Genomic DNA, 20,620 nt, shown 5'->3' with positions numbered 1-20,620 from the left:
TCCCTTTCTGGCGAGGAGGGGATGACTTGCCTTTATTACCCCGTAGGGCTTGGTTTTTTTCCCTTTCTTTTCCATTTTTCCTGTCTCTAAGGATGACCGCGGCACAGCAGGTGGTTATCTGTGCACAGCACTGCACGTGTTGTGGCTGGAGCGGGGCTGCTGGACGAGCTGGTGCCCTGGGGTGGATGGGGCACGCTGGTCCCGGCGAGCCCACCAGGAAGCCGGAGCTCAGCAGAGGCTCAGTGAGCAGCTCACGAATGCAAAGCCGAGTGGCGAACGTCGTCCTCCCAGAAATGCCTTTCCCATACTGATTCTCCCGCGTTTACGGCTCTCTGGAGCCTCAGCTGAGGAGCCGTAACCTCCTCCCACTGGCCCAGTGTAACCAAAGGGGCCAGCCCACCTATTCTCCCCCCTTCTTCTGTCATCTGCAAGGGGCTGCTCTGTATTTTTCAACTCGGCGCAGAAACCCAAAGCCTGCTGCCTCCCAGATCCGGCTTCCCGGACCCCAGAGAGCAGCTCGCACAGCTGGCTGCAGCACAGGAGCAGCAGCCCTGCCTTCACGGCTGCAAAGGGAACCTGATGCCGGCAACGTGCCGGGCTGGGCTGGGCTGGCCGAGCCAGAGAGCCTGGGCTGGGAGTCCCAGACCTCCAGACGATCTGCTTTGTGCCACGGCTGCCTTGTCGTGCTGATGTGTCTAGACTTCATTCACTTCAGACTGAAAGTGAGGGGAGGGACTGCATCTCCATGTGTGCCTGTGCAATGTGTAGCAGAAGGGAAATCCTGCCCGGGCTCTCCCAGCCTGTGCTGCGGAAGCAGCACACATCGTTTCTTGGTTTGGAGAGGGATCGAGCAGCTGAGTGGTGTCCCCTGAACCAACCTGGGCAGGAAGATGAAACCCAGAAGGGTACCACAGGATTTGCTCGGTGCAGCAGAGAGGAATGGGTTACAGTGCCATGCTTCAGACCCTTCCTGAGATTATGCCTTGCAGCTGCACCTTTGTAGCTGGTTCCTGTGACACCCCTGTGACCAAGCTTCCCACCTCTGGCTGGCCCTCGAGCCACCGACACAATTCCACGCTTCGTAGCCTACTACCAGCAGCGGAGCTGTCAACCCGTGCATCTTGTCTGCTGTGGCCACAGCCTGCGATCGCCTCCCACACAAGGGTTGGCAGCCAGTGATCACATCCACAGAGCTCACCGATGATGTTCGCACCGTGGTGGTCCCTGCGTGCCGCCGTGGCGGAGCCGGACCACAGCTCCGTGGAGGACTCCACGAGTGGCATCTCCCTGCCTGGTTTGCCTGTCCCTCCCCGCACGGCCGTGCCAGGAGGCTTGCTGTTGTTCTCCCCTGGTAAAAGTGCTGTGTTTTTCTTGGCAATGGTTTTAACGAATCTGTATCTCCTACATGGCGAGTGATGCAAGCGTGTTAGCAGAAGACATTTTTAAATCAGTTTCCTTACCCAGGGGAAATGTAGTATAGACAGGGCCTTCAGGAAACGAATAATTAGGTGACCTTTTTCCCCCCAGAATATCAGGTCTGTTTTATGTAGAGCTGTTTGAAGTCGCACAAATTCTCATTACTCTCCAAATCTCTAACCTTGCCTTGTTTAAGATACCTTTTAGGAAATCAAATCAGTGTTTCAATCTAATTTCCAAAGGCATTCAAACACATGGTATGTGCGCTAACTTGTTTCCTCTAGCATTAACAAATCTAGCAAATTGCCAAGCTATTTGCCTTCAGGAAAACTATGATGTTGTACAAGAAGATATAGTATTTTTTCCTCCAATTTCAAACATTTAAAAAAAAAAAAAAGGAAAGGCAAAGTTATCAGACCAATTTGGTCGAGGATGTAACTCTTTGAAGGAAAGAGTGCTACCAAGTAGATTGCCCTTTTCAGGTGTCTGCTTTCTGATCTGTTCTGGGACTTTTTATTTGCTCCCCAATCCCTTTCGGTTACTTGATGCAACCGGATGGTGACTGGGACCCCTGGCTCAGATGGGCCTTCCTTCAATTTACTGGGATCGACCACCCCAAATATTGGTGTGGGCAGTAGAAGTGGAGAGAGAGAGACCAGGAGGGCTTTGTAACCAGGGCCGGGGCGGCGTGGATGGAGGGTGAAGGAGCAGAGGCTGCGTGCGCCTGCGTAACCTCGGGGCATTTCATTTTTCAGGCAGGTGTCGATAGCAGGAGATTTTCTGTAATGCTGAGGAGTTTAATAAGCTCTAAATACTTAAGTGAAACGCTCTCTTTGTGCATCCCGCAGCTCTTTGATACCCTTCTGTTTGTCCCAAGAAAATTAACATGAAATTGCCCTTTTCTGTGGAAGGCAGTGGTAGGGGTCTTGTTTGAATTCAGGATCAATTGGGTTGCAAATGGATGTGAAAGGAAAATTGCCTAATGCTTTCAGAAGATTTTCATTTTGCTCAAGTGTTCACACCATGGTCATCGCCATGGTATTTGATAGCTATCCATTTTGTTGTGTGTGCTGCGGCTTTAACCTCTGTTTGAAGGGTCACATCAGCCTATCTTTTTTCCTTATAGTCATGGGGAAATAATAATTCCTACGTAAGTTGCTTTCCTCTACCATAGCTCCTTCATTTTGACGTTTATCCAACTAAACAGTATCAGAGTCTTTTTGACATGTGTTGGTATCATTTCTGCAAAGGATCAGTGACCCAGCTTGGCAAATTTTAAAAATCAGCAACGTAACTAAATATGTGACATTTATTGAAATTCATTCTTTGCCATGGAGCTACTTTCTTTCAAAAACATTGAGAATAGCGAGGGACCGTGCCTGCAATTTGATTAAATCTATGGTTGTTCCCATTTGCCTCCTGCAAATTGATTCCCCCCCCGCCTGCTCCCCCGCTCGACACGCGTATTGATTAAAACCTCTGCCCTGGTCCGAGCCAGCACACATCTGATGTTTGTGTGCGTGTTCCTCCCGTGCAAGTTGTGACAGGCTCCGAAGCCTGCGAGCTGACTGTGCTCGTGAGCTATCGGAGTGGGAAGGTTACTTAGCAATTGTTTTACACCATATGATGACACATCTTTGAACCCCATTGTATGAAGGAAAAATACCTTCTGACTGGAGAGAGATTTCCTGTTTATGTGTGTGTTTGCTGGAATTAAGGCTTCCCCTGTGTGTTGGCCGAGTATTTTTTGTAATCCAAAATGGCAACATGGCAAGTCACCTACGGAGTTTATTTTTTGGACAGGATACAGGTCTTTTATATTTCAAAATAGCATGGCTCTGGAGTTGGTGATGAAGCATAGGGGCCTCTCAGTTACACTTCTACGAGCAGACTCAGTTAATTGAGGCTGCACAGTTATAAAGACAGATAGATTTAGGCAATAAGTAATTAACTTTTATTGACATTTTTATACAATGTAAGTTGTTCGCTTCCCACACAGAAAGTTTTTGACTTCAGGCAGATGTTCTTTCGACATAAGGATATGATATTTGCCAAATGTATAATTTATTTTATGAAATGGGTAGAATCATAGCTTTGGTTGTGTCTGAAGGGAGTCCTTTAAGACCTTCTGCTTCTCTGTACAGAGCAAAGGGTAGCTCAACTGGTGGCCTCCGGGCAAGAGCTGCAGGAGGGTTGCAGGCTGAAAACCTGAAAGGCTTTCAGCTGTGTGGACATCGGGGTGACCAGAAAATAAAGCCACTCCTGCCCTAGGTTTGTGACCTTGCAGCACGCCTCTGCACCCTTCGTGCCATAGTTGAACCCCCTCGAGGGGGGAGAGCTGTTGTTGCAAGACTCAAACCAGGCATTTTGCCTGTAACAGTAACAGGGCTGGACCACCCTGAACTTCGGCAGTAAAGTTATAGTTATTTATTAAATACAGTTTTAAGGTTTCTGTTTTGCCTCAAATGATGCTCATTTTAAACAACTGTCTGGGCCTGGGAGAAACCTGGACTAATGGACTGATTACACGGAGCATTTCTTAGGGCTGAGAGCCGCGTGGACCCTGGTGTGGGATGTCCCGGCCCCAGCTGTGCTGGCCGCTGCCCGTGCCCACATCTGGCAGAACATCTTCCTCAGCACAGTTCCAGCCCCTCTGCCTCCCGCCACAGGGGCTTGGGCCCGCAGCACAATTGGATCTCCAGCAACTTGCTCTTTACATTTATATTGTTGGGTTGTGCTGCTTGCCTGATAGCCACCAGCAACATGGTGGCCCCAGAGATGTCGTCACATGTCATGACACTGACTTTTCAGGGATGATGGGTTTTGCTCTGCCTTTGAGTGTGTTTGCACAGTATTTGCAAAGTGCATTTCCTCTCCTTCAATTTCTCTAGAAGATTGAGGTATCTTTTGCCGCATTAAATTCTTTTAGTTAATATTTGTACAAATTGATAATTCTCGCAGGAGTGATTTATATTAGTCTAGATTCTGTGGAAACAGAAATCCTTTCTGAGCGTGTCTAATGAGCAGATGAAAATAATTGCAGGCTACACTTAGAACTGCAAACTTCCTTATTTCCCCTGTATTTGAGAAAAAGAAAAAAGAAATGTTATGTCCTTTTATTTACTTATTTTATTTAGCTTGTTTGAGCTGGGTGCTGAACCTCACCTTTCATTACCTTTGTTTTTCCATATTGTAAGTGTATTAACTAAGATGATTTCAAGCTTGCTGTAGATCTATAGTACTGTGAATGCCTAGTAGCATACTTATTTTTTTACTACTTTGTATTTAGCTTTATCATGAATAGGAATGCTTTTCGGTCTGGTTGACCCAAGCTAAATAACCTAAGTTTCAGGACCATTAGAGATATTTATTTGAATTTACTTGCCCCTCCTCCCCACCCAGATGATCCTATGAAGGTAAAGGTAGCAGGTTTCCATGTAACTTCATACTTTGAGAAAATTCCCAAATCTGTGGGTTGTCCCCAATGCATGACTGGAAAAGAACATGGTTTGCTCTATAAAACTGGAATAACTTTACAAGCTTCATCTGTCTTCAGATATACGCTGGCATAACTGAGGCTTGAATTTCTCTCTATCTTTAAGGTTGTTACACAGCCAAAATTGTATTAGGCCTTCTGTTATGGGAATTATATATCCTTTTACGTGTCATTATATATCCTAATATCTGTTATCGTTTTATTATATCAGTTTCTTATGTGTCTACATGACATGTGTCTTCTCATCCAAAAATACCAGTTTCTATTAGCAGGATATGGAACAGGGAGGCAGTTTTGCTGAAGACAATGAAAGGTGTTGGTAGTTGAATTCATGTCAAAAGTTGATTAATTCCTCTTTCCTAATGTCATTGAAAATGTTAAATGAATTACTGGAGTTATATTCAGTTTTCCTGTCTACTTCTGGAAAGTGGATACTGATTTTTAAATGTTATATATTACTGTCCTGCAAAACCTTTGGTTAAAGTCTTTAGGCTTATTGCTTTTGTTCTTTGGATTAGAGGCCAATATTTTTCTTTGGGAAAAATGTTTCTCATTGGTACTCGGTATTTGATACCATTCTTACAAATGTCCAAAGCTGCAGTAAAAACATAAATACAATCACAATATTAATGATGCTTTTAAAAATAGGTAGAATGCAAACAGTATTGGAGTCCAGTGAAGCAGTGAGCCAGTGTAGAGCTCACTATGCGATTAAGCACTTCCACATCAGAGAATTTAATTCAAATTCCACCCTGAAAAATGTGCTTACCGCCCATTCAAATGAGTGGAAAACGTTGAGCATGTTGGAGGATGCAATTTAGCTCACAGTAGCTGATCGAAAACTTTATCTTAACGGCTGTTTAACCCTTGTGATGAAGGGAAGCTTTGGTACATGCTTTGTTGTTGCCTTCCCGTAGATGTTCAAGGACAGAGTGTTGCATGGTATGAGTTTTATCCTTGTTTGTGTTTGCAGGGCTTCCAGACTGTAAACGAGGGTGTTCCCCTAGCCTAGGGGAGGTTCTAGTGTAGGTTCTTAGTTAAAATAAGGGTGTCAGGATACAAGTAAATGGTAGCCTTCAGTGGAAAATATGCAAGTGCTGAGAACAGGTAGAGGACCCACAGCTGTACTACGATTATATTTCTCTGCATTGTGTTGTTTTCCCCATTTCCTAGTATTTAGTGTTTATTAAGCACACTGTGGTCTTAATCTGAAATACCCAAATGTCTGTTTTTCCTGGTATTGCAAACACTGCCCTTACATGTGAATCACAGAGAGCATGGCACAGTGGCAACACTTCACTGTGCCCTTTTACCTTCTCAGATGATTAAATAGCTCCTTACCTGGAGAGGTCTTCTTCTGTGACATTCTCCAGATCCTGCCAGGTCTGCACCTTGGCTCATCAGTCAGATCACCACAATGGGAAAATCCTATTGAATCTACTCAATATGGGAACCTTACTGTAAGTCTTTGAACCATCATATAAAACTTAATACTGGTTCTGTTCTTGCTTTAGGATTGTAAGATGTTAAAAGCCTTGTTACACTTCATGTTCCATTAAATCCTATAGAATTCAGCTACTCTTATTTATATCATATTCCTTTGGATTTTGTCCTTGTTGTCCCAAAATTACATACACAAGGGAGATGGATTGCAAGGCATGCCAATTTGTGAGAAAAAGGATGTTTCCCCTCCTCTTCTGGTTAAATTCAGAAAGACCTGCCCTAACATAGCTGTCATTTTCCAGGATAACTCTGGCAGCCTACATGAGAGGAGGAGCTCTGAATGTAGAGCATGTTAACAGAAATTGAGAGAGCTGAGAGCCATGCAGGAGGTGTGTGAAGCCAGCACACTGTGGATGAAATCACAAAATTCATAAATTACCTCCTAATTGCAGAATTGAACCCTATGTTTTTCTTTCCTTTATTTTTTCCTTTAAAAATAAAAAGGGAAAAACACTGTGCGTGGTCATTATCAGTCAGAAGGACTGTTTGCCATTTCTCTGGAGTTTTCTCTCATTCTGAAAACACATTTACAAAAATAAGTACATGTTTGTTCTTCTTCAGATGTAAGCTGCCATGATAAAATCAGCTTGTGGATAGCTTAGAGACATCTTCGCTGCTTCCTGAAAATTACTGCATGTTTTTTTGTTTGTTTTCAAATTGAGAGGTTTTCATACAGCATGCTTTGAAATAACTCCTTTTATGCAAATAATACCACACTCTCGTAAATTAAATACAAGCTGGGCCAAACTCTGCCTGCAGATAAGCACGCATGGCTTTCAAAGTTCCCTTGACTTCAGTGGGAGTGCTTCTTGCTTATCTGGGAGTATTAGCCTAAAATCCCTTCAGGGCATCAAATAAAAGTAACAACCAGTGAATTGTTTTCACTGTACAAAAAGCCTTTCAGGAAATAGCACTGAGCAGTAAGAGGTGGGTAAGGAATAAGACAGTACCCATTTCCCTGCTAGAGTATGGGTGTATCTTCTGTCTTCTTTAAAGGTGAATCTGAATACAGTTATTTACCATTGCATGCTATTAATAGGGGTAAAAACCTATCAGTCCAGTGACTGTCCACTGGCATTATTTATAGGGATTTCAAAGACATACAAAAAGGTAATGCTCGTGTCCGTTAGCTACTTACTTGGAAATGCAGTGTAGGTTAATTCAATTTTTCTTTAAAGCATAATGATTTTCTTCATTAACAATATATAAGATTTTTAAAGATTTACTCTTCTGCACCTATCATCCCTGTTAAGTTATGCCTTCTGCATCTCAGTATTTATCCCGTGTCATCTGTTGCTCATTTTAAATGAGGTAATATTGAGATTCTGTCATGTCAACAGATCTTCTGCCTTTCAGGCTGTTTTAAGCACCCTGTTTTCTAGTCCTTACTCAGCTAAACTGTCATAGGAATCGATGAGAATATTGTTTGCATAAAGACTGTGGAGTCCAGTCTTGGAAAAGGTGGCAGCTTCACAGTAAAGGAATGTAACTTAGCTAGGCAAACCTTAGGACTAAAACCAGGTTTTGTACAAAAATCCAGGTGCGTAACAAGTTATTTTTCTCATTGTCACCCCCAGGAGCTGTATCCTGTTCAAATTTCAATTGCTTGATTGAGTAATTATTAATCACATGAGTAGTCCAGCTTTTACATAGCATTAAATAAGCACAACAACGTACTTTGAATATTATAAGTAGGAACAGGAATGTAAAATAAAGTGTTCTTGTTATGACAGTGGCCTTTGTTCAGCGCCTGAAGTGTTGAACTCAGTTGTGTCAACTACTTAAGAAAACCTCATGCTCAGGAATAATTGTTATAATATAAAATCTTAAATTAAAAACATGCATTAACTGACGTTTCCAATTTTACCACTGCCATTTTACTTTTCTTTTGGATAAGCAGATCAAGCTTAAAATTATGGGAAAGATCCAGAGAGGCTACTTTGGCATCTCAAGTGGGGTTTAGAGTGAGTTCAGGGCACAAGTCCAAGGAAGGCATCCAGAAACCTAATGCTCTGTGTCCACAAAGCTCTCAGGTGCTTAGATTAGCTGGCGTCTGCACTTGGTTCTGAATATTCCCTCGATCTCACCTGAGCTCAAGCTCCACAGGAGGAAAAACCACGTGGAGCAGTGGAGGCCCTGGGGCCTGCCCATGCCACAGCTCCTGGCCGAGCCCTCATGAAGTCCCGAGACAGGACGGAGTCCAATAGGCATCGAGTCCCACACAGTCCCAGCCCGCTCAGCTACGAAGTGTGAGGACTGCTTTTAAACCACGTCTTCTGCCAGGGAGAACCAACATCCATGCTTTCCTCTTCAGGAAAGGAGGAAGAGAGGGAGCAGCGGCCATCATGGTGTCACCCTGGCTGCCCCTCATGGCCAAACGGCAAGAGGGCAAAGGCAGAGGGGGGCAGATCCAGGGCTTGGTCCTGAGTTTAGACCTTTGGCCAGCCTGTTTGTGAGGGAATGAAGGTCGTGGTTTTAAATCAGACCCCTTGCGGCAGGCACTGTCCTGTAGCTCAGCACTGCTGCCAGCTCTGCCACGAGTAGCTGTGTTGTGCCTGTTGGAGGCACCACCACCAAGTCCTTCATATTTCAGAGGCATTCTGCAAGAATGAGCTAATTTATCCTCGTGTCACCCTTGTGAGAAAAATAAATACTCTCTGAAGTTTGGGAATAGGCTCTCTGCTTATCTCACAAACTCCTTGACTCTGGCTCCAGCTTTCCAAAAGAGACACTCTGGGGTCCAAACAAGGCGCCTGAACACGTCTGAAAGCTGTTAGCACTCCTGTGTACACGAGAAGCCCCAGGAGCAGTGCCTGCACGTTTAAGCTCTCCAGCTGCCCCCAAAATAAGGGGAAGAAAGGGAGGAGGGGAGGAAAGGGGGTGGGGGATGGAATGATGAAAGGAGGTAAATGAAGCACCCAGAAAATCCATTCAGCCAAAACAAAAAAAAATGAAATACTCCATTAGCATGAAAAAACTCAGCCATCCCAGCATACCTTCTTCAAGCTTTTCAGCATCTTCTTTCTGAAGGTCAGCACAATATTTCAGAATGAAAGCTGGGGCTGACGGACCCTTGCTGAGGGAGATCTGCCAGAAAAGGAGCCCAGGCTGCTCCAGATCAGCCACTCTGCTGATTGTAGCTGTGACACCGTTGCCTCTGGTGAGAGCCGGTATGTCAGATAGGCTGGTCCCAGGCCATTTCGGGATTTATGAATACCAATACCGTAAAGTCCTTGGAAGCAGATCATGAATCACAGGTTCACAGCAAGGCAGCAGTCTAGCCAATGAGCGATCATTAACTCACTTTCTAAACTGAGTGAAAGTAGGGCATCAGTTAAAGTGCATTGCAATAACATAATCTTGCAGTGACAAAAGCGAGGTCAGCATTAAAAAGAAAAGGTCATAACCTCCTAACCAAACACAGAAGTGAAGTGAACACTATCCTTGACATTGCTCCTGTTTGATTATCAGAAAACTGCTATGAAGCTAGGTAGACCATCAAATTATTAACTTTGGTATCAGATAAAGGATGTGTTCTGTTAAGCTAAGACATAAATATAGACGTCATTGCTTCCACTAGCTGGTTTACAAACACAGCCAGTTCATTTTTTTCTGTAGCCATTCTGAGGGTTTGCACTATGTTTTTCCATGGGGCAAAGAGCACCAAGCTTTTTTTGCTCAGGGGCAGTTTGTGTTTGAAAGGGCTAGTTATTTCCAATACATTATATTATTGTGGTTATACTGCCTGTGGAGCCAGCTTGGACATGGAAGGAGTACAGTCTGCTTTCTAGCACTATGCTAAATATAATGTGGACAAATCACAGTGTCAGCACAACAGGCTGTGCCAGGCCAGATTGGCTCTGCAGCCTCCCAAAAGTTCCTAGATGCAAGGAGTAGGCTTGGGGGCAACCTGATAGTCTCTGTGCAGTGCTCCACAAGCAGTGCTTTTTCCACATGTCTCCACTACTTGCATAACCCAGCAGGCTGAGCAGAGGGGAAGTGAGTGCTGCATTTCAGCCCTGGGGCGAGCTCTTCAAACCTGGGGGCTCAGCTCACCCCTGAGATGTGCTGATTTCATGGGGACCCAGCACAAAATTTGACCACAACATCTTGGCTTGATGAGGTATCTATCAAGCAGGGTGTCAGCAACATATTGGACATCCTTGACCCTAGGTTTTGCCACTGTGCTCTCAGAGACACGTTGACACTGAGCAGGGATAAGTCATGGCACCCAGTAGCATGCTTTATGTGAGTCGTGCAGCAGAAAAGCCACTGCTTGACACTACCCTATCAGCCCTTTCAGAGAAAAAGACAGAGCCAGCACAATTTCTTTTACTTGGTATCCTAGATATTTGTTCCACTCCTTGGAGGAATTCGGGAACTTGTTGGGTTTTTGTTGCTATTAATATTATATTTACTATGACATCAAAAGAAAACTTGGTAACTTGATGTACATGTAGATCTTTTGGTACTGATTTTATATAATATACTTTATCATCACTATCTATTGATGTGAATAAGTATTTATTTTTTTTTAGGATTAATGTTTGGCTATGAAGAGTTATTGTCTCAGGGACTCCTGAGAACCATTAGCACCAAATGACAATTAAACTGCAGGAAATGCCCTGCATCAAGATCATTCATAATTGCTGTTAGAACATTTAGATCAAATCTGTATGCTGTCTTGGTTACTCATTGCTATCTGCCTTTTAATCTTTTTCATTTTATGACCCATACCATTCCTTTAATTATCACAGTACGGAAGGCACAGTATGTAGTTTTACTACAAGACAGGAAAGGCTTCCAAAATTCGTTCTGCATTTCAGTACAAGAATTCAGGTAGATAGATGTTGTAACCATAAAGCATAAAGTAGAAAATCTAAGTGAGTGCTGAGAGTAGTCAAGGGAATGGATCTAAAGCTGTGCTTACGGCCAGGTTTGCCAACTTGGCTCTTTAAGAAAGGCGGAACTACATTCCAAGAAAATTACACTGTCCCCATTCTTTACAGACAACCACAAAATGCTTAGACTCATGCAAAAAGTTGATCAACAGGATCAGCTCAGAAAAACTGCTTCCTCCTACTGTAAGGTATTTTTATACTCACCAAAAAGGACTTGCGTTTCTTCCTGAAGTTGTATGACATCCTCAGTCAACCAGGACACATGTCTGTATTTGTCTCAACTGGCTAGAGTCAGTAAAGATATTTGTTTTGCATATGCAGTAAAAATACATAGAGATGTATTAGTCTGTCCAAATACAAGAAACTGGGAGTGAAACCCAAATATCTCCATATTCACTCACCTGAAACAGAAAACCAGCCTACTATGTATTATTGGTTGTGACATGTACAACAACAAGCATAACATATTATTCTGCAACCCACAAATCTCCTTTTCTACTTGGACTGAACATATGGACTCAAATGTTTACACGTCAGTTGTCATACTGAATTATTTGCTGCAGATGTAGAGTTTAGGTCTGTGCTAGTACTGGATTTATTTTACTGCCAATAGTAGTGGTAAAGAACCACAATAGTATCACAGGTATTTTGTTAACGAAGCTCCACAATTGCTGACTTGCATTTCAGGTAAACAGAGTGGATCAATAATGTTGTGTTGTTTAAAGTCTACTTTCTGTTTTCCCACTATTGCCAAACAATATCACTATTTAAAAAAATAATAATAATCCTTCCATCCTTATGCTTCCAGATGTGGAAAGCAGTCCTCCTGTATTTAAAGCTCCAAATCTATCTGGAAATATAAGCATGAACAAACAACAGAGGACTTGCCTTACTGTGGATTTTTCCTCCCTGTTTTTCAATTAGTCTTCATATATATTGAACTTCTTTTTTTGGTTTCTGTTCTTTGTAGATTTGATTCCTCAGCCCTTAGAGTAAGTACCACTTTCTCACACAAGAAATTTCACTGAATTCCAACAAATGCTGTATTCCGCCTTTTCAATTAGTCTTCCTGAACAAGGTATAGCTCTTGATCTGCTCCATTAGCTTGTAATATATCAGTGAGTGTTTGCTGAGGTTCATTATGAAACAACCTGTAGTGCCATTGTACCTTATCAAAACAAAAAGTGATTAAATAAATCCAGTTGTGCTACAGACCCAAGAGATGAGTTGGTAATAGGATGTTAAGATCTGCTGCAAGTTTCAAAGCAAACACTCTGCACTTTATTGCACCGCAGGACACCTACAGAAAATTAATGTAAAATAAGTATAAGAATAACATTTTCTCCATAGCAAAGGATACATTAGTTTTTTGCATATGTTTTAACGCTTATTAAACATAAACCCGGTAGAAAACAAAAATGCTTCTGTTATAAGCTGCTGTGAATTACAGTGGTGTGTTGGACCCAGTAATGGATATTAAAGAATATATTTTATGCAGTGAGATTTGGATTGTTTCTTTGTATTTGAATACAGAAAGAAAGAGCTTACAGATCAGTTGAACATGCTAATGAAAGCAATTTCTTCTGACACACGCTAGTGCACTGGAGATATAAAAGGTTTATTTAATGGTAGATTCCCCAGCAATTGCCTGGGCTGTACCCTGCCCACCAGTTCTTCATCGTAAGCCCTCTGCATGCATGCACACACTATAGCTACCTCTTAGCATACCATGGAAACCTCCCAGCTACATTATGAATGACTTTGTGACCTAAATCACTGATACTAAGTCCTGTGACTCTTTGCAGTGGGGAAATGAATCATGTTAGTGTACATGCAGAAAAGTTATGTTCCTTTCCTAGTCAGAATGAGCAACCTAAATCAGGGAAGTGGGGTGAAAATAGTGCTTAGGGCAAAGAAATATGGATTTTAACTCAGATTAGCCATTTAAATTCAACTCAAGGGTAATTTGTATGTTTGATGCTGAGTTATTGGGTCAAATTTTCTTGTTCCCTGTGTTATTTTATTCCAAGGTAGCTAATTCAGGTTGGCAGCTCTGTGTTAAGAACATTTTTAGTCTGTGGACATACAAAATAGAAAATCAACTTCAATAAGTGTTTTACGTATACATCCTGTCTGCAGATGCAATAGGTTAATTGAAAAGTCTGTTGAGGACATGTCCACTGTGAGCTTACTCTGCAGAAGCTGGTGCCAGCATTGTGACAGATTTGCAACAAAAGATTAAAGTTGGATGGATGGAGCTGTTACCATCTCCCTCTCTTATTTGCCCTGTCCTGTTAAGTAATGGTGGTGTCTCCATGGCAGGGCATCTGATCCATGGGGAATCAGGTCCTGAACTGGCACAGTTTTCAGTCCAGGACAGTAAAGTAAACTGAACTCTCAGGAGCAGTAATCACGGTGGTTATCCTACATAAATTTGCCATCACGAGTCTGTCAGAGCCCATAGTAACAAGACGTGCAATCCCATTGGGAAAAAAAAAAAAAAAGAAAAAGGGGGGGGGGGGAGGTAGAACTATATTACCAAATACTTCCTAAATACGGGAAAACATTGCCATTTGTTGTACATTAGCTGATAAGAGGGTTTGTGAAATAAGAATTAGCGTGGCTCTGCTGTACCTAGTCTGAAATGACCTGAGGAGTCAATGTATTCTTGTATAATCATGCCATTGCACACTGTGCATAGGATCGGCAGGACCCCAGTGTTTCCTTTTCTGTAATGCAGTAAGGAAAGATGAGGTACACCAAACAACCTATGAAAACCTTTCTGTTGTGTCAGCATGTTGTCTTAGTTTGTGTAGATCCATGGAGTGCCTTGCGATCAGACTTAATGGGATCTGCATTGTTGAAATGAGGGCTAGGAAGACAAGCACAATGCCATTTTCTGGCTTCCTCGTATAGGACAGCCTGAACACTATTCAACAGTCAGGCCAGGTCTGACTTGTCAGTGCAGTGGCAACCAATGGTATGAAGGAGGGACATGATGTTCAATGTTTAGAAATTACCATCTAAGCCCTAGTTAGGGAGAAAGAGACTTGTAGGAAGACGATTGCCATTGGGAAGCCATTACTGGTACACAAACACTCAAGCCAAGCCTCGTGGAAAGCTTCATTCATAACACTTGGAGTTGCTAGGCACACTAATATGACACATCATTACTAGCCACTTACAAGGGTTGACCAAAATGCTTTTTCTCATTAGTTATACAAGCTAGTGCCTGCTGAGGGATGGAAAAATGAGCACATCATGACATAGGCTTTGAAAATACCTCTTACAAAAGGCATAATCCATCCACAGCTATTGCTTGCTGATAGTTATCACAGGCCAAAGCTTTCGAGTCTTCTGAAGACACATGAAAGAGTCACTGACACAGAAGTCACAGGAAGGTCACAAAAGAATGAGCAGCATCCATCATTCAAATCAAGCAGAGAAACAAAGGGATTACTTGTTTTCCTTTTGCAACTGATAGACAGCAAATAGTTCTTTGACCTGTATTGAAAAAGTGTTTCTATAGCCTAAGTATTTTGGTTGTAATTCAGCAAAACTCTAAGTGCTTAATTTCAACAGAAATTGCATTTGAGTATGTGTTTAGGAAAAGTGGGACTATTGGACTTTTGAAGTAAGTGGGACTGAGTTTTTAATTTTCCAAAGTTTTCCTGCTTCTTCAGGATGTATTCAAGTGAAGTGTGTTTGCAATGACCTGGTTTGAAGGTTACAAAAAGCAACTCTGTGCTGGAGGCTGCAGCTATGGAGTAGAGAAAGACTCTGGGTCAAATGCAAATGAAAAGAGGAACTGAATGTCACAGGAGTCTCACTGAGTACCAGCTTCTATGAGGTGAGGACTGTGAAAAACCAAATACCTAAAAAAAAGGAGTTGCACACTGTACTCTTCACACAACTTCTGTGTCCTCCCTAAGCTATATATGTCTCAGAAGAGAACCCATGCCTTCTGATTTCAAAAACCTTGAGGAAAGATTCACAGTCTGCTGGAGATACACGTTGTGGGGAACCATCTTCCCTAAAGCTGTCCATGCATACTGAGCCTGAGGTTCCTGTAAGTGAGAATCCGCAGATTTCTGCCTAGGAGGATGCTTGAAACACCTCAAAAGCATACGAAGGAAGACACAGTGATAGAGCTCAGATATAAGAGCAAAGATGCTTTGGTTGTCATTTATCACTCACATTTTCCTTCCCTTTGTGGTGAAATACAATACCTAATATTCCTGGCATCTCTTGCTTTATACTGAATCCCACCCTTGTTCTTGCTACTAAGCTCTTTGTTTTGAGTCTCGTTTGCTAAAGGAGTCTGAGGAGGGATTTTTCTAACTCCAGAGCACAGATTCAAACCAGTGCTCTTTCACCAACTGGATATAAGCTGAGGATACTGGCCTCACATCCCAAGATGTGGTTTGAGGGAAAGAATAAGTCAGTCTGTATTTATGGCTCTGAATCCCTCTGAAGTGCACACTGGGGTTTACTGTCGGACAGCTAGGGATCCTCTTTTTCAGAGGCTGTAAGAACAGGGAGGATTGTAAGCAGGAGACTGAGGGGGTGTATTTGGGCACACTGGGAGGGAAATTATTTGAGAACATATTAAAACAAGAACATAACACTGAATATACTGAAACAAAGTCAGTGTCTGGCTGACAAGTAACCTTGGGTCTTTATTCCTGTAATGGTGGCCAATCATCTTCATCCTCATCTTACTCTTGTCCCAACTATTGTTTTTCTTTTCATGTTCAGAGGCACTGCTGTCACTGGGGTTCAAACTTGTTGATGTAAAGAATATATCTGCCTCTGTGTTGTGTCAGAAATTGAGCGCTTTTGGAATTTTCTGCTTAATCTAGTATTTGCCAGAACATGTTGACTTGTCAGAACTAAATCTGCAGGAATGTATCAGTTTTAACAGAGTTTCTTAGGGTGGAAATGCTGGCTGAAAGGAGATATACAGTTGGACCAGTCTCCCATTCCTCCCAGCTCAGCACTGTTGATGCAGGGACGTGAACACGGTTGTTCTTGGATTGCTTATGACTTTTGGGTGTTCCACACAAACTTCGAAAGCTTTTGGTTTCATCCCAGTACAGAGCAGGAAAAAATCTGTAACAGCAAGAAATTTCACGGGATGAGAAAACAGTTTCCTGCCCTATAAAATATGAAGTCAGCATTCTCTGTACTATGCTTATTTTCTAATTATAATAATATTCCTGTTCTTTTTTTTATTATTATTTATTTATTTTGAACATAAACACATGTTTGGTTATTTTCCAGGATTCTGTTATCACTAATTAATATCAGAAAATGTTGTTGATTTGAAGGAAGATCTTCATTTCTCAATACCAGAAGTGTGAATTGTTCTTACCAGCTAGTACTTGCAAACAGCCTGTTTCTGATTTTTATCCCCAGCTCTCGATCATGACTCCTATCAGATAACAAGGAAAAAGAACAATTCTTAGTTTCCAAAACCTATCATTTTGTGTAATTAATGAGGTAAGCCAGAAAAAGAATTCAGTAGATGCTGAAATAGAATGTCACAAGGAGTGCAGGAGAATTATTGATGGATTGTTTTAATTAATCAAATAAAAACACTGAGTTTATATACAGCTGAGATAGGTCTGGTCTATAGTCATCTTTTCATTTTGCTTAAAGTCTTAATGAAATAAAAAGTCAATATAGAGCTCCTGATTTCTACTATTAGTTTGTAATTTTCAAGGTTGTCTATTTTGAAACCTTTAAGCATTTCCTTATTAGTAACAGTTGCTTTAACTATAGCCAAGCTGTAAGCATTTTCCCAAAGTATGTGATCATATTCCTGTTAGAATGCAGAATTGTTTTCTCCATGAAGCAGCTAAATTTAGCTTAACAACTGTGTCATGACATTAGCAGAAAATGTCTGGTGTGACGGGGCATGGTGTGGACACTGCACCAAAACGCTCATAACCACAGTCCATTTAATTGATCTTCCAGGGGGGTGAAATATCACACTAGTCATCTGTCTTTGTTTTTTAAAGCCACATCAAACAATTGTGTGGAAAAGTTAAAAAAGAAAAGTGCTATTTTTTTTATTTCATCAGTTAATGGCTCTAGGTCACTTGATACCCCTTTGTTTACGATACAGTGATATGCCTTTATCTTCTAAGGGTTCACCAGAGTGACTTATTGCTGTGGTACAAGGCCTAAAATAAAACTTGCACATGCCAGGCACCACATGATGCATAAAATATTCTAACAATATATTACAAAACCTTGTCAACACTGGGGAAAATTACTATTCCAAGAAGTAGAGCTGGCTGAAAAAAAACATTCTTTTTCCAAAATGGGCACTTATGAAAGACAGTGATCTGGGGAGCTGGAGGGGGAGAGAGAGGGGTTTCTTCCTCTGTTCTTTTGGAGAAAAGCCTCTTCCATGGTTACCCAAAAATGCCAACAGAATAAAAGAGAAGCCCACTACCAGCTCAGTTCTGCACATTATTTAATCTCTTCTGTTTCTTATTTTTGAGCAGCTGTGTCAAGAACCATTTCAGCCCTTTAGGGTACTTGCCAAGTGCCTTATATCCACACACTAAAGTGCTATATCTGCTTTGTGTGCATTGTGAGAGTGTCCTGAGCGCATTTGCTTTCAGCTACCTATAAACCATTTTGTTTGAAACCTTACCAGTCAGCTGTTTTAAGGCCAATGTGGAAGTAGTCATCTCTCTTCTATCATTGTAAAATACACCAAAGGGTCTTGCAAAATTTATCATAATAAAGTCCTGCTGTGAATTGTTCTGAAAGCAGTGAAACGGGTACCCACTAAAACAGTAATCACAGCAGTTTTTAGCACAAGGTTATTAAGGACACTAAGCAAGATTATGACACTTCTTAAACTGAAATAGTTCAGCTAATATGTGCAGCCTAGAAACAGATTTCTGTTGACTGATAAACTCATGTTTGACTCTAAGAAATATAACGACTCTTCCCTTTAAATATGTTTTGACAGATTAAACCTCTGACAATGAAGCCTGTTACTGCCTATCCTTCTGGGATTATCCTACTCCTGTTTGCATTGCTGCAGAGAAGCCATGGACAATGCAAAGAAGCAGCTAAAAAATCAGAGATGAACTTGAGTGTAAAATATGATCTTCCTAACTTCATCACAGAGACACCAATTCAGAATGTAGTTTTATACAAGAATCATGTTTATATTGGAGCCGTCAACAAGATTTATGTACTAAATGAAACTCTCCAGAACATTTCTGTGTACAAGACTGGGCCCGTTTTGGAGAATCCTGACTGCACACCATGTGAGGACTGCAAAGATAAAGCCAATTTATCTAGCAGTGTATGGAAGGATAATGTCAACATGGCACTGCTCTTAGAAACCTATTACGATGATCAGCTCATCAGCTGTGGTAGCGTGTCCGGAGGCATCTGTCACCGTCACATCATTCCCCCCGACAACCCCGCTGACATAGAAAGCGAGGTGCACTGCATGTATTCACCACAGGTGGACGGAGAACCAGATAATTGTCCTGATTGTGTTGTAAGCACGTTAGGAACCAAAGTTCTGGTGACTGAAAAAGACAGGTTTGTCAACTTCTTTGTTGGAAACACTGTGACATCTGCATTTCAACCTCCCCATGTACTGCATTCAATATCAGTTAGAAGGTTAAAAGAAACACAGGATGGGTTTGAATTTCTGACAGATCAGTCTTACATAGACATACTCCCTCAGTTCCGCGACTCTTATCCCATTAGGTATGTTCATGCCTTTGAAAATGACCACTTTGCCTATTTTCTGACTGTCCAGAGAGAATCTCTCGACTCCCAGGCTTTCCACACTAGAATTATCCGCTTCTGCACTTTAGATTCAGAGATGCGTTCTTACATGGAAATGCCTCTTGAGTGTATTTTTACTGAAAAGAGGAGGAAGAGGTCCATTCGAAAGGAGGTATTCAACATTTTGCAAGCTGCGTATGTAAGCAAGCCGGGTGCAGCTCTAGCCCATGAAATGGGCCTTGGGTTGAACGACGATATTCTCTATGGCGTTTTTGCACAAAGTAAACCCGATTCCTCAGAACCAACAAACAGATCTGCTGTCTGTGCTGTCTCCGTGAGAACAATCAACGAGTTCTTCAACAAAATCGTCGACAAGCAGAACATGAAATGTCTCCAACACTTTTATGGGAAAGACAGCAAATACTGCTTGAACAGGGTAAGTGACGATTAATTTTTTTACATTTTAGGACTCTTGTTCTCTCTTTGACTATGCCATTGTCATGTAGCTGTCCTTTCAGCTTCGGCTGCAAAATGTGAAACCCCGATAATTTCAGATTACTTAGCATTGTTGATGATTCATCTTTGTAAGAACAAGTTCCTGTAAATTGACTATGAAAATCACTGAGGTCCTTATGGTGCTAAGTATTAGTTTAACTGGGGGGAAAGAAAAAAAAAAAAGCCTTCTTTTTATTTGTAAGTAATTGTTATTCTGTGTTCTCAAGAGTCTGTGCTGCAGATAAATGGAACATTAAGGGAATTACTTCTTTCACTATTTTAAAGAAGTCTTCATTAACATTCATCTCCTTGTGCACTGAAGTGTCCCTGAAAATATCACTCATATTTTAAACTATGTTAATGCTGAATCACTGCCCTCTTTAGAAAAATAAATAAAATAAAATAATGGAAGAGCTGGTTTGGAACATGCCATGAAGAGCCAGATTGTAATACAATTACTCATGCTTGATACATAAACGGTCCCACTGAAATCAGTTTTCTTAATGAAAGAAGTGTCTATTAAAAGTGTGTCTGAATGAGGATACTGGTAGTCCTGGATAGGAAAGGTGGCCTCTCTGTGCACCGTGTGTTTGGGTGGCTGCTGCTTTCCAACCACCCGAAATACCGAGGTGAAAGAACCACAGGAATGATTTCTTCCTTTCTAGTTAGTGTCTGTGCCCATGGCAGCATTTGTAAAGGAAATACAGGATCTGGAATTGGGTACTTTTAAAATTTATTCTGGAACATAAAACATTCTCATGTGGAATTATGCAGCAGGGCCTTATAGGTGCTCCCTGTGGAGCTTTCTTTTCTCAAATAAAAGAAACATGGAGCTCTGAGGTGGCACTCTGCCCCCTGCCACAGAGCAGGGCCAGAGGGGTTACAAAGAAGCTGCTCAGCCCCACGGGCAGGGATAGAGCTGGGCCAGGACAGCAACAGCTCAGCCTGCGTTTGGGGAAGGCTTGGGGTGAGGGTGGGAACAGCAGGCCTTCATCGCTGCAATGCCACCAGCATCTTCCTCAGCCTGGCTGCCCCGCCC

The 20,620-nt window shown here is 42.0% G+C and overlaps 1 protein-coding gene across 4 annotated transcripts in view; it reads left to right on the top strand.

The window, feature by feature from the left end:
* Positions 1 to 20,620, top strand: part of MET (MET proto-oncogene, receptor tyrosine kinase) — a 91,951-nt gene that overhangs the window by 1,485 nt on the left and 69,846 nt on the right. For 3 of the 4 annotated variants that reach the window (XM_040550288.1, XM_040550263.1, XM_040550273.1), the window contains exon 2: positions 18,308 to 19,522. In XM_040550288.1, coding sequence (XP_040406222.1) covers positions 18,323 to 19,522 — 1,200 coding nt within the window. In that variant the 5' untranslated portion in view covers positions 18,308 to 18,322. Of the gene's footprint in view, positions 1 to 16,719; positions 16,819 to 18,307; positions 19,523 to 20,620 lie in introns of those variants that run through there. The other variant, XM_040550279.1, reaches the window with a different exon arrangement.

Source organism: Cygnus olor, chromosome 1 (genome assembly GCF_009769625.2).
Source record: "Cygnus olor isolate bCygOlo1 chromosome 1, bCygOlo1.pri.v2, whole genome shotgun sequence".
Classification (NCBI taxonomy): Eukaryota; Metazoa; Chordata; class Aves; order Anseriformes; family Anatidae; genus Cygnus; species Cygnus olor.
The sequence above is the reverse complement of the archived record's forward strand: the minus strand, read 5'-3'. Positions and strand labels throughout refer to the sequence as shown.